Source organism: Papio anubis, chromosome 3, assembly GCF_008728515.1.
Source record: "Papio anubis isolate 15944 chromosome 3, Panubis1.0, whole genome shotgun sequence".
NCBI classification, from domain to species: Eukaryota; Metazoa; Chordata; class Mammalia; order Primates; family Cercopithecidae; genus Papio; species Papio anubis.
The window spans coordinates 21,182,266-21,195,911 of NC_044978.1; the positions used below are offsets into that span (position 1 = coordinate 21,182,266).

General features: G+C 37.1%; 1 protein-coding gene across 25 annotated transcripts in view; it reads left to right on the plus strand.

Annotated features, from left to right (window-relative positions):
- The window catches only part of DDX60L (DExD/H-box 60 like), a 172,421-nt gene that overhangs the window by 105,356 nt on the left and 53,419 nt on the right, over positions 1-13,646 (plus strand). For 24 of the 25 annotated variants that reach the window (XR_002521877.2, XM_031663984.1, XM_021938142.2 and 21 more), the window contains 7 exons: positions 465-614; positions 1,221-1,370; positions 2,765-2,884; positions 3,646-3,741; positions 6,249-6,364; positions 7,259-7,401; positions 7,549-7,658. Coding sequence is in view for 24 of the 25 variants with exons in the window: in XM_031663984.1 (XP_031519844.1) it covers positions 465-614; positions 1,221-1,370; positions 2,765-2,884; positions 3,646-3,741; positions 6,249-6,364; positions 7,259-7,401; positions 7,549-7,658 (885 nt within the window). In the remaining variant the exon portion in view is untranslated. The remainder of the gene's footprint in view (positions 1-464; positions 615-1,220; positions 1,371-2,764; positions 2,885-3,645; positions 3,742-6,248; positions 6,365-7,258; positions 7,402-7,548; positions 7,659-13,646) is intronic. The other variant, XM_021938141.2, reaches the window with a different exon arrangement.

The following is a 13,646-nucleotide window of genomic DNA, read 5'->3' on the forward strand; positions in this document are numbered from 1 at the left end:
GGCCAGGCATGTTAGCTCATGCCTGTAATCTCAGCACTTTGGAAGGTCAAGGTGAGCAGATCACTTGAACCCAGGAGTTCAAGACCAGCGTGGGCAACATGACAACACCCTGTCTATACAACACACACACACACACACACACACACACACACACACACACACACAATATTAACCACAGTTGATGGCATGTGCCTATAGTCCCAGCTACTCAGCCAGGGGGTGGGATAGGGAGTGGTGGGGCTGAGGCAGGAGGATCACTTGCACCCAGAAGTTCAAGGCTACAGTGAGCTATGATTGTGCCACTGCACTCCAGCCTGGGTGACAGAGCGAGACCCTGTCTCAAACAACAACAACAACAACAACAAAGATAGTAAAAATGCCTTGTGCATAGAATGTGCTCGGTGGATATTTAATAAATGTTTATTCAATTTTGAATTTCAAATAATATATGAAAATAATAACAGATGATAGGAGATGACAAAAAGAAGAAGAAATACTCCATTGACATTGGACCAGCTCGGTTTCAACTGCAATACATGGGCCATTACTTGATACGAGATGAAAGAAAAAATCCGGATCCCAGGATCCAGGATTTTATTCCCAACACATGGCAGGTAATGACAACAAACATTGTACTTTTCTAATCAGTGTGACTTCAGAACTTTTCCTTACTGTGTCTCTACATGTTAAATTTTGCATAAACTTCTTAATCTTGTTTAATGCCTTTCCTCTCCTGTGCCTGGAGAGTGTAACCAGAGTATGAGAAATCAATCACTTCTTCCCCTTCTTGGCCTCTTTATTTTCACCATCAGTGGAAGTTACACTGATACCTGTTTGTATGTGAAGGCATGCTAATGTGGCATTACTAGTTTTTAGCACTCAACTTTTGAAATTTCTTTCTGTACTTGCTCAATGAAAATTAGAAAAAGTGTTTTCTAATGGAAAAATGTGTTTTACTCAGTCTCGCTTTCGATTTTGCAGAAATGGAACCTTCTCTCTAGGCCAAAATGTAAAACAAAATCTCTTTTCTGAGGGAATGGCATGAGTAATCCAGGCATTTTCCTGAATCCTTCAAGTGTTCACTAGACGTAATCTTCAGGGGTTCAGGGAGTTCCCCCAAAGGTAGCATAATACGGGTGCAGGAGACAGAAGGTACAAAGGATACTGTCTGTGTTTTGGTAACATGCTGTTCACTTTCTTGAACGCTTTGTACCCTGCAGCGGGAACTCCTGGATGTGGTGGATAAGAATGAGTCAGCAGTGATTGTTGCCCCAGTGTCAGCAGGAAAAACCTATGCTTCCTACTACTGCATGGAGAAAGTGCTGAGGGAGAGCGATGACGGGGTGGTCGTGTACATTGCACCTGCAAAGGTAGTGCTTGAGTGACTTTCATTTTTTCTTTCATTCCTGAACATTCCTTTAAAAAGAATGCACATGGTCACATTCTAGATCTAATTCACTATTTTATTTTATTTTAATTTTATTTTTTTGAGACAGAGTCTTGCTCTGTTACCCAGGCCGGAGTACAGTGGCACGATCTTGGCTCACTGAAACCTCTGCCTCCCATTTTCAAGTGATTCTCCCGCCTCAGCCTCTTGAGTAGCTGGGATTATAGGCACCCACTGCCATGCCTGGCTAATTTTTGAATTTTTAGTAGAGATGGGGTTTCATCACGTTGGCCAGGCTAGTCTCGAACTCCTGACCTCAGGTGATCCACCCACCTTGGCCTCCTGAAATGTTGGGATTACAGGTGTGAGCCACTGCACCCGGCCAAGAAACTATTTTTGATATTTTCATTTTGTCTAATACATTAATATTTTCATTTATAGCTACTGCAATTATACTTATTTTTAGAAAATATTTCACTATCAAGAATGTAAAAATGATGACTATATAGTATTTTTAAGGATTAATTTTTTTTTAAATTTACATTTTAAGTTATTTCCCTTTCTCTCCCCCCTTTCCTTTTTTCCTTTTCACTCCCTCCCTCGGAGTGGTATGCTATGATTATAATTATGAAGATTTGTGTTTTGCTTTTAATTAATATTGTTTCAGTTAAAAAACACAGACAGGCATATATGACTTCCATTTCCAGCAATATGGCCATATAGGTCAACAGAGAAATCTCTTTGTGTAAAATATCTGAAATGCTGGATAAGAGACACCAAACATCTTTTTATATAATTATAGTTAAGCTGAAAACAATAGAAGGGGAATCCTAGAGGCTGAAAAATTTAAGAGAAGGCCACATGGACTCTGCCTCTTTTAGGCAACAAGTTGCAGGAGCTTAAATAAGAAAGGATTCTGACAAACAGAGGCAGAGAGAGCACTAGGAGGATCCCAGGCAGAGCAATGGTGGTATACCGGGAATCATGAACTTTCAATAGAAAGTCAATGAAAATAGAAAATATTGATTTTCAATAGAAAGTCATTCATTTGCCCATTATCACCATATACACAATATGTAATCTCTGTCTATCTCGTGTGTGTGTGTGTGTGTGTGTGTGTGTGTAAAATCAAGGACGATCCAAGAGAATACTCAATGGTATCAAATAATTTCACTACTATCTGTATTTTTTCCCTACTTCTTTGTTTCATTTTCATTAAAGTGTGTGAGTGTGTGTGTGTATGTGAATGTGTGTGTGTGAATGTGTGTGTGTGAATGTGTATGTGTATGTGTGTGGATTCTGTTGTCCTCAAGGTTTTATATATCTGTTCTCTACTGAGTGACTAATGGTTTGTTTTTTTTTTTTCTTGTCAATCAGTCCCTTGTTGGTCAAGTGGCTGCAACTGTTGAGAATCGTTTTACTAAAGCGTTGCCTGCCGGCAGAACTCTATGTGGTGCTTTCACAAGAGATTATCGTCACAATGTACTAAACTGTCAGGTATGACATATTAATTAATGAGTTTATTATCAATTTATAGAGCAGTACTTATATAACTGTTTTGCTGGGAATCTGCAAAGCACAAGCCCTTATAGAAATCATTTCACTGAATTCACAAAGAAGATGAAATTGCTCACCCTAGAACTTAAAGTATGATAATAATAATGATAAAAAGAAAATGAAATTGCTCTAAGGAAAATTTAAGGTTGTTCTACTCTAAAAAGTAAGAACTAGGCTCACCATCTCTAAGGATACTCACATTGTGAGCTGAAATTTCAAATAGAAAGTTATGATATTTTGTTATAACTTAGAAACGGATTCAAGTAGATTTGACAAATCCAATGCATTACTGAATGACTACCCAACTTTTTGTTTCCATTCAAAATTGCCAGTTCTTGTGAATGATGTTTATGGATCCTCATAATAAAAACTTGTCTCAAAAAGATTGTGTGTTGACAGTGGACCCGTCAATAGGTAAATCATAGATTAAGATAGATTGTCTCCCTTATTGAATTCACCAAGTAGACATTTAAGACTAAACAAAATGTGAAACCATCATTACAGAGTAGAAGCTTTTTTTTTCACTTTTATTAATCCAAATGTTCAAAGATGTAAAGATTTAAATGAAACATGTCAAAGATGCAATGTTATCTTAATGAAACTGCTATCAGCAGCAGCATATTTTCTAGGTTCCTATTACTATGCCTGATATAAAATTAATGCTCCGTAAAGTCAGCTACACTAATCGTTCATATTTGTAGGTACTTATTACAGTGCCGGAATGTTTTGAAATCCTGTTGCTTGCTCCTCATCGCCAAAAATGGGTGGAAAGGATCAGATATGTTATATTTGATGAGGTATGTTTGGTGTTAGTTCTCTGGTTGATGTTCTAGTCTGCATACACACTATAATTTGTAATTTAAAGAATATGGGGCTTTTTCAGTGACGGTAGTTATCTAAGTTGTGCGTCAGCCAGGGTACCAACTGCAAACAGATTGCATATCCACATTAGTATAATTTTTAGGAAAGTGTTTTTACCAAGGTGCTGTTTACAAAGGTTTGTACAAGGGAAACCACAAGGTAAGTACAGTAGTCCAGAAGAGTACAAGCCTTTCTATCCTGTAAGGATGGAGGGAGGAGGAAGCAGTATGAACCTTAACAGAAGAGAGACTCTATAGATATGTCTCTTTGAGAAGAACAGTGACCTTGGTGAAGAATCGCAGCTGGCCAAGGTTGACCTCTTAGGGAGAGAGAGCAAAAGAACAAAGACTTTGAGCTCATTGTCTTCTCTCCTTCCCATTTCTTGCCTACGCTTCCCACTGGCCAAACCCAGTAGAAGCTAAAGAGCTAAGGAGGCTGGGTGAGCCAATTCCCAATATCAGACTTATTGGCCAGAGAGCAAGGTGGCGAATGGTGTAGATCTGGAAGGACATAGCTATGTTATTATCAAAATGAATGGAAAGAACTGTAAATAGAATTCAAGCTTTGTATTTTGTTGCTTCAAGGAATTTTCAACTTAAAGGAAAACTAGGTGACAAACCTATGTAGTAAATCTACTCCTTTTTTGTGTGAAGTTGGGAACTGGCAGACATGCTGCCATTCTGCTTTCTTTGTCCTGAAAGTAGTCTGTTTCCTTTTATGCATCAGGCTGTATTGTGTGTTGCTGACTTTGAACATTCCCGTTTAAAGGGAAAACAAAGCAAAATCCTTGATCTTCACGATCTAGAACCTTGGATTGTAGTCTCATCTCAAAATGCCTAAGCACAATGATGTTAAAACGTGGATAATGAGGCTGGGCGCAGTGGTTCATGCCTGTAAACCCAGTACTTTGGGAGGCCGAGGCAGGTGGATCACCTGAGGTCAGGAGTTCGAGACCAACCTGACCAACATGGTGAAACGCCGCCTCCACTAAAAATACAAAAATTAGCCAAGCATGGTGGCGTGTTCCTGTAATCTCAGCTATTCGGGAGGCTGAGGTAGGAAAATCACTTGAACCTGGGAGGCGGAGGTTGCAGTGAGCCAAGATCACACCACTACACTTCAGCCTGGGCAACAATAGCGCAACTGCGTCTCAAAACAAAAATCGAAATGTGAATAACTTTGGTTTTCTGATTTATACATGCACAGAACTTGACGGCAAGAAGGCTTTAAAAATTGTTTATTCTAGAAAGTTCAGAGAAATTGCCTGCTCATACAAAATATAAGATTAGCATTTGGTAAAGTGGGCGATTATCTGACTAGATCAAAGTCAGAATGGATATGAGAACATTCTTCTTTATGTATTTATTACTAGGCTTGGTTAGTAAGTCTTTCCAGCTGAGACCCAATTGTCACGATGCATTCTGTTTAATTAAGACTAAAACTTGGACCTCATCTCTAAGTCTTAATTTGCATTATTTAACCAAAGAGAATTGATTCATCATTCAATAGATATTAATTGAGTACTTACTCTGTGCTAGGCACTGTGCCTTTCTCCCTGGTATGCCAGTACTGACCTTGTGGTTTAGTGAAGGAGAGAGCAATTAAATAAGTAAATGTACCAATGAAAATATAAGTAAACGTTGTGATACAAACTCTGAAGAAAAAAATCAGTCAGTCTTCACCAAGATAATAGCAAAATGGGAAGTAAGAACAACAACTTTGGAGCAGGTACTCAGGAAAGGTGTTTCTGAGGCAATGACCTTCAGCTGGGCTTTGCAGGGATAAGCAGGAATGGTCAGGTAAGAGGTGGATGAGGATTTTAAGTAGCAGGGTCTTATATGTGAAGACCCTCAGGTGGAACACATGTGTTCAAGGAATGAAAAGAAGGCCAGTATGTTGGGAGCAGAGTGCATGGCTGGGAAAGTGGCCTGAGATGGGGTTGGAAAGGTGGGAAGAAGCAAGATCACGCAAGAAGTTACACTTCCAGTTAAGCAGCTTGTAGTTTGCTGTAAATGCATTGGGAGGATAGTGTAGGGATTTAATTAGGGATGTAGTCTAATTTGATTTTTGTTTAATAATACCATTAGGGCTATGATGTGAAGAAAGTATAGAGAAAGAGTGGAAGCTAAGAGAAAAATCAGAAGGCTATTGTAGAAAGCCAGGTGATGGTGTGTTCAATGACAACAAAAAATGGAGAGAAAAACATAGCTTCAAAATAGATTTTTGGAATTGGAATCTGTAGGGATTAATAATGGATGAGTTATGGAAATTGGAGAGAGTTAAGTGTCAGTGATCTCTATTGTCTGAATATATCACCATTCACTTTATTTAGGTTAGGTCATTTATAGGAAACTGGAAAAATATGCATGATGATTTTATGCTTCTATTTTTTATTTACCATTTTGACATCAACTTTTCAACTGATTTTTTTTTTCTTTACTAGGTCCATTATCTTTGCAGAGAAGTTGGAGCAAAATTTTGGGAGCTCCTCCTTGTCATTATTCGATGTCCCTTTTTGGTTCTTTCAGCTACCATAAACAACCCAACTCTTCTGACTGAGTAGGTATAGGTAAAAAGAGTGGTAGTTATATATTCAGTGGTTGAATTATATACTGTCTACATGGTCTGAAGTCTTGAAGGTTTTTTCTATAATAACTTTCAAATAAATTTGTTACCCAATCTTTGAAACCTCAGGGGTCTCGCTTTGTTGCCCAGGCTGGCCTTAAACTCCGGGGCTGAAAGAATCCACCCACCTCAGCCTCCTGAGTGGCTGGGACCACAGGTGCACATTACCATGTCTGACTTTCTAAAGTTTTTTTGAAGATATATTTCCTGGAAGTTAGGGAAGGAAAACATCTTCTCCAAAGAAAATCAGGGTCTCCCATAGCCAGATCTGAAATTGTGTAGGAAAATTTCTAAAGATTTTCAAATAAATGTCATCTGAAGTAAGAGAGTTGTATCCCCCTTTCTTTGTCCTTATCCAATAATTAAAGCTAAAATAGAAATAACTGGGACACAGTCATTGACCTTGCAGATGGCAGTCATAAGAACAACAAAGCATTATATGAACATCAAGTATTGTTTTGTTACCAGACTTGATTTTTCCTAGTAACAGCAACAATGATAGCAACAGCATCACTGGTAGCAAACACGTAGTGCTTTCTATGTGGCAGGTATATTAACTCATTCAAGCCTTACAACACCCTTATTAGAAAGATACTGTCGTTATCTTCCATGTTATGATGGAGAAATGGAGGCACAGAGAAGTTGAGGAATTTGCCCAAAGTCCACAGCTCTGAAGTAATGGAGCTGGGACTCAAACTCAGGTGGTTTAAATTGAGAGCACATGCACTACATTTTTAAACTTATGAAATTTTCTTTGTTTAAAATATCCAAGTTCTTGATAAATACTTCTATATTTTATTTAAATTACATGCATGTTTATTCTATAAGGTGGCTGCAATCAGTAAAACAGTACTGGAAACAGGCAGACAAGATTATGGAAGAGAAATTTATTTCTGAAAAACAGGCTGACAAATGCCTCAACTTTCTCCGAGACAATTCATATAAAAATCAATCATATGAAGTTAGACTTGGTAAGCTTATTTTTTTATGTTTTACTATATATTTTTATATTTTACTATAAAGCTTTTTATAGGAATTTTTGTATTTTACTACAAAGTTATCCATATTCTAATAATTATATATCCATTAATTTGGATATTCTTGCTCTTCGTATCTAGTGCTCTGTGAAGAGAGAGATAATGATTTAGAGAAGCATATATGTTCAGTAAAACATGATGATGTTTATTTTGATCATTTTCATCCCTGTGCTGCACTAACAACAGATACTGTAAGTATAAAAGCGTATTTGTCCTGTTAGTGGAATTTTTAGTGTATATCACAACTGGAAAGGGACTCGATTAATCTTCATAGAATTGCAGCATGTACGGATAATCTTTTTCTTTTTTTACTGATTCTTTTATTCATTTATTTTTAAAATTTAATACATTTTTTATTTTTAATTTTGTGGCCATCTAAAGTAGCTGTATACACGTATGGGGCACATGAGATATTTTGATACGGACATGCAATGCATAATAACCACATCAGACTAAATGAGGTGCATGTCCATTACCTCAAGCATTTATCTTTTCTCATGTTACAAACAATCCAATTCTAATCTTTTAGTTATTTTAAAATATACAGTAAATTACTGTTGGCTATAATCACTCTGTTGTGCTATCACATACTAGATCTTATTTATTGTATCTATTTTTTTGTGCCCATTGGCCATTTCCTCTTCCACCCAACCCACTATCTTTGCTAGCCTCTGGTAACCGTCCTTCTGCTCTCTGTCTCCATGCATTCAATTGTTTTAATTTTTAGCTCCCACAGATAAGTGAGAACATGTGAAGTTTTTCTTTCTGTGCCTGGCTTATTTCACTTAACATAATGACATCCAGTTCCATCTATGTTGGTGCAAATGATAGGATCTTATTTTTTTTTAATGGCTGAATTGTATTCCACTGCATTTAAGTACTACATTTTCTTTATTTATTCATTTGTTGATGGGCACTTAGGTTGCTTCCCAATCTTGGCTATTGTGAATGGTGCTGCAATAAACATAAGAGTCTGGATACCTCTTTGATATACTGATTTCCTTTTTTTTAAGTATATACATAGCAGTGGTATTGCTGGATCATAAGGTAGCTCTGGTTTTAGTTTTTTGAGGAAGCTCTAAGACTGTTCTCCATAGTGATTTTATAACTTACATTCCCCACCAACAGTGTACAAGGGTTCTCTTTTTTCTGTATCCTTGCCAGCATTTGTTATTACCTGTCTTTTGGATGAAAGCCATTTTGACTGAGGTGAGATGATGTTTCATGGTAGTTTTGATTTGCATTTCTCTAGTGATCAGTGATGTTGAGGGCCTTTTCATATGCCTGTTTGCCATTGTATATCTTCTTTTGGGAAATGTTATTGAGATCTTTTACCAATTTTTGAATTGGATTATTAGTATTTGGCTATTCTGGGCCTTTGGTGGTTCCATATAAATTTTAGGATTGCTTTTTGTATTTCTGCAAAGAATGTCATTGGTATTTTGATAGGAATTGCATTGAATCTATAGATTGCTTTGGGTACTATGGACATTTTAACAATATTGATTCTTCCAATCCATAAACATGGAATATCTTTCTACTTTTTTCGTGTGTGTCCTCTTCAGTTTCTTTCATCAGTGTTTTATAGTTTTCTTTTGTAGAGATCTTTTACTTCTTTGGTTAATTCCTTAGTATTTTATTTTATTTGTAGCTATTGTAAATGGGATTACTTTTTTGATCTCTTTTTCAGATTGTTGGCTGTTGGCATATGGAAATGCTACTGATTTTTGTATATTGGTTTTGCATCCTGAAACTTTACTGGATTTGTTTCTCAGTTATAGCAGTATTTTGGTGGAGTCTTTAGGTTTTTCCAAACATAAAATCATATCATCTCAAAACAGTGATAGTTTAACTTCTTCCTTTCCAATTTGGATGCCCATTTTTTCTCTTTTCTGACTACTTTAGCTAGGACTTCCAGTACTATATTGAATAACAGTGGTGAAAGTGGACATCCTTGTCATGTTCCAGATCTTAGAAGAAAGGCTTTCAGTTTTTCCCCATTCAGTATGATACTAGCTGTGGGTCTGTTGTATATTTCTTTTATTGTGTTCAGGTATGTTCCTTCTACATACAATTTTTGAGAATTTTTATCATAAAATGATGTTGAATTTTATCAAATGACTTTTCAGCATCAATTGAAATGATCATATCATTTTGTCTTTCTTTCTAGTGATATCATTGATTGATTTGTGTATGTTGAACCATTTTTGCGTCACTGTGACAAATCCCACTTGGTCATAATGAAATATCATTTTAATATGTTGTCAAACTCAATTTGCTAGTATTTTGTTGAGGATTTTTGCATTAATATTCATTAGGGATATTGGCTTGTAATTTTCTTTTTTTGATGTGTCGTTGCCTAGTTTTGGTATCAGGGTAATACTGGCATTGAAGAATGAGTTTGGAAATATTCCCTCCTCCTCTCTTTTTCAGAATAGTTTGAGTAGTATTGATATTAATTCTTCTTTAAAGAGAATAAACTAACTAATAGTTTGAGTAGTATTGGTATTAGTTCTCTTTAAAGAAGAGAGGAGTTAGTTCTCTAAAAGAACTAATTCCAAAACTACACTGACTATTCTGAAAAATGGAGGAGGAGGGAATACTCCTCTATTTTGGTAGAATTCAGCAGTGAAGCCATTGGGTTCTAGACTTTTCTTTGCTGAGAGACTTTTTATAATGGCTTCAATCTCTTTACTTGTTACTGGTCTGTTCAGCTTTTGGATTTCTTTGTGGTTCAATTTTGGCAGGTTGCATCTAGGAATTTATCAGTTTCTTCTAGGTTTTCCAATTTATTGGCCATTGGGTTCTAGACTTTTCTTTGCTGAGAGACTTTTTATAATGGCTTCAATCTCTTTACTTGTTACTGGTCTGTTCAGCTTTTGGATTTCTTTGTGGTTCAATTTTGGCAGGTTGTGTCTAGGAATTTATCAGTTTCTTCTAGGTTTTCCAATTTATTGGCATGTAGTTGCTTATAGTAGCCTCTAATGATCCTTTGAATTTCTGTGGTATTGGTTGTAATGTCTCCTTTTTCATCTCTGATTTTATTTATTTGGGTCTTCTCTCTTTTTTTTCTAAGTCTGGCTAAAGGTTTGTCTATTTTATTTATCTTTTTTAAAAAACAAATTTTTCATTTTATTGATTGTTTGTATTGTTTCCTGTTTCAATTTCATTTATTTCTGCTCTGATATTTATAATTTATTCTGTTGATTTTGGGTTTGGTTTGTTCTTGCTTTTCCTGTTCTGTAAGATGCATAGTTAGGTTGTTTACTGAAGTTTTTCTGCTTATAGGTATAAACTTTCATTTTAATACCACTTTTGCTGTATACCATAAGTTTTGGTATGTTGTGTTTTTATTGTTTTAAGAAATTTTAATATTTCCTTCTCAGTTTCTTAATTGACCACCTGGTTATTTAGGAGGCTATTGTTTAATTTCCACATGTTCATAAAGTTTCCAAAATTTGTCTTGTTATTTATATCTTATTATATTGTCTGTCTTGAAAAGTTGCTGTGGTTGTAATTTGTGATAGGTTCATTGTTTTGTCTTTCTGCTGAAGATATACTCATACCACAATTACAGTGTTATAATATTCTGTGGTTTTCTGTGTACTTACTAGTAAGTTTTTTACCTTCAGATGATTTCTAAATGCTCATTAACATCATTTTCTTTCACACTGAAGAACTCCCTTTGGCACTTCTTATAGGACAGGTGTTGCTGAAATCCCTTAGCTTTTGTCTGAGGAAGTCTTTATTTCTCCTTCATGTCTGAAGGATATTTTCACTGGATATACTATCCCATAATAAAAGATTTTTTCCTTCAGCCCTTTATGTCATGCCACTCTCTTCAGGTCTGTGAGGTTTCCACTGAGAAGTTTGCTGCCAGACATACAGGAGCACCACTGTGTTATTTGTGTCTTTTCTCTTGCCGCTTTTAGGATCCTTTCTTTATTTGTGACCTTTGGGAGTATGATTATTAAATATCTTGAGATAGTCTTCTTTGGGTTAAATCTCTTTGGTGTTCTATATCCTTCTTGTACATGAGTATTGGTATCTTTCTCTAGGTTTGGGAAGTTTTCTATTATTATCCTTTTGAATAAACTTTCTCCTCACCCTAGGGGTTTTAAGCCCCTTTAAGGCCAATAAATCTTAGATTTGCCCTTTTGAGGCTGTTTTCTATATCTTATAGGAATGCTTTATCATTTTTAATTCTCTTTTCTTTTTTCTCTTCTGGCTATATATTTTCAAATAGCCTTCCTTCAGCTCACTTCTGCTTGATTAATTCTGCTATCAAGAGACTCTGGTGCATTCTTCAGCATATTGGTTGCATTTTTCAACTCCATAGCTTTTGCTTGATTCTTTTTAATTTTTTCAATCTCTTTGTTAAATTTATCTAATAGGATCCTGCTATTATTCTATTGATCTTATATATCACATTGATTTGTGTATGCAGAACCATCCCTACATTGCTGTGATAAACCCCACATGGTCATAATGAAGTATCTTTTAAATGTGTTGCTTAACTCAGTTTGCTAGTATTTTGTTGAGGATTTTTGCATTAATATTCATCAGGGATATTGGCCTGTAGTTTTCTTTTTTTAATGTGTCTTTGCCTTGTTTTGATATCAGGATAATGCTGGTTTTTTGAATTTCCTCAAAACAGCTATTTTGAATTATTAGCCTGAAAAGTCACATATCTTTGTCTTTCCATAACTGGTTCCTGGTAACTTATTTAGTTCATTTGGTGAGGTCATATTTTCCTGGATGGTCTTGATGCTTGTAGCTATTCATTGATGCTTAGACATTAAGTAGTTAGGCATTTATTGTAGTCTTCACAGTCTGGGCTTATTTGTACTTGCGCTTGAGAAGGCTTCCTAGGTATTTGGAGGGACTTGGATGTTGTGATCTAAGATTTTGGTTACGGCAGCCGTTTTCTGCATTGGGGGTGGGGGCACCCCAAGCTCAGTGAGGCTGTGGCCCTTATAGACTCATAGAGAAACCATCTTGGTGGTTTAGATAAGATCCTGAATATTTCTCCGGATTATCAGAGACTTTTGTTTTCTTCCCTTACTGTCTCCCAAACAAATGGAATCTTTTTCTCTGTGTTGAGCTGCCTGGAGCTGGAAAGAGAGAACAACATAGCATCCCTATGGTGTCCACCGCAGAGAATGCACTGGGTTAAAACTGATTCAAGCACAGCATTAGGTGTTGCCCTAGGCTTGCAATAATCATTGGCTACTGCCAATTTTCATTCAAGGCCTGAGTGATCCACAATCAGTAGGTGGTGAAGCCAGCCAGACTTGTGTCCTTTTCTTCAAGGTGGCGGGTTCCCCTGACCTCAGGTGGGTCCAGAGATGTTGTTTGGGACCCAGGGCTTGGAGTCAAATTCTACCGACTCTTCTCTTCTTTTTCCACAAGTAGAGGAGTCTCTCTCTCTGACCACAAGCAGCCCTGGCCCATGGTGAGTTCTTCCTGGCTACTGCTAATCTTCACTCAAGGCCCAAGGCCTCTTCATTCTGCTTGTGGTGAATGCTGCGAGACCTGGGTCTCTCCCTTCAGGCCAACAGGCTTTTCTCCGGCCCAGGGTAGGTTCAGAAATGCCATCCAAGAGCCAGGGCCTGCATTTGGGGACCCCAAGAGCCCGCTCAGTTCTCTACTCCACTGTGCTTGAGCTGGCATCTGAGCTGCAAGACTAAGTCCCATTTACTCTTCCCTCTCCTTTCTTCAAGCAGAAGTAGTCTGTCCCCATAGCCACCACAGCTAGGAAGGTGCTGGGTCATATCTGAAGCCAGCATGCTTCTATTAGGCCATCTTAGATTCTCTCTGCATGTCATGCGGCCACTGCTGGAGGATGCGGGATGGGTGGCATTGGCAGGTCGACACTGTCTTTCCTGCCCTCTTCAGTGCCTCCTTCAGTGATAAAGAGTTAAAACCAGATACTGTGATCACTCACCTGATTTTTGGTTCTTAGAAAAGTGCTTTTTGTGTGCATAGTTGTTCAATTTGGAGTTCCTGCGGGGGCTGATGCTCACAAGAGGCTTCTATTAGGCCATCTTTACCGATAATCTTAACCTCAGGTACACGGACATTAAGGATGGACTTCGTAGAAAAGTGAAAAACCTTTAAAAATTGTGTATGTATACATTCTTCTAGCTTTCTTTAGATCCTCGAAGTCCTTTGGGACA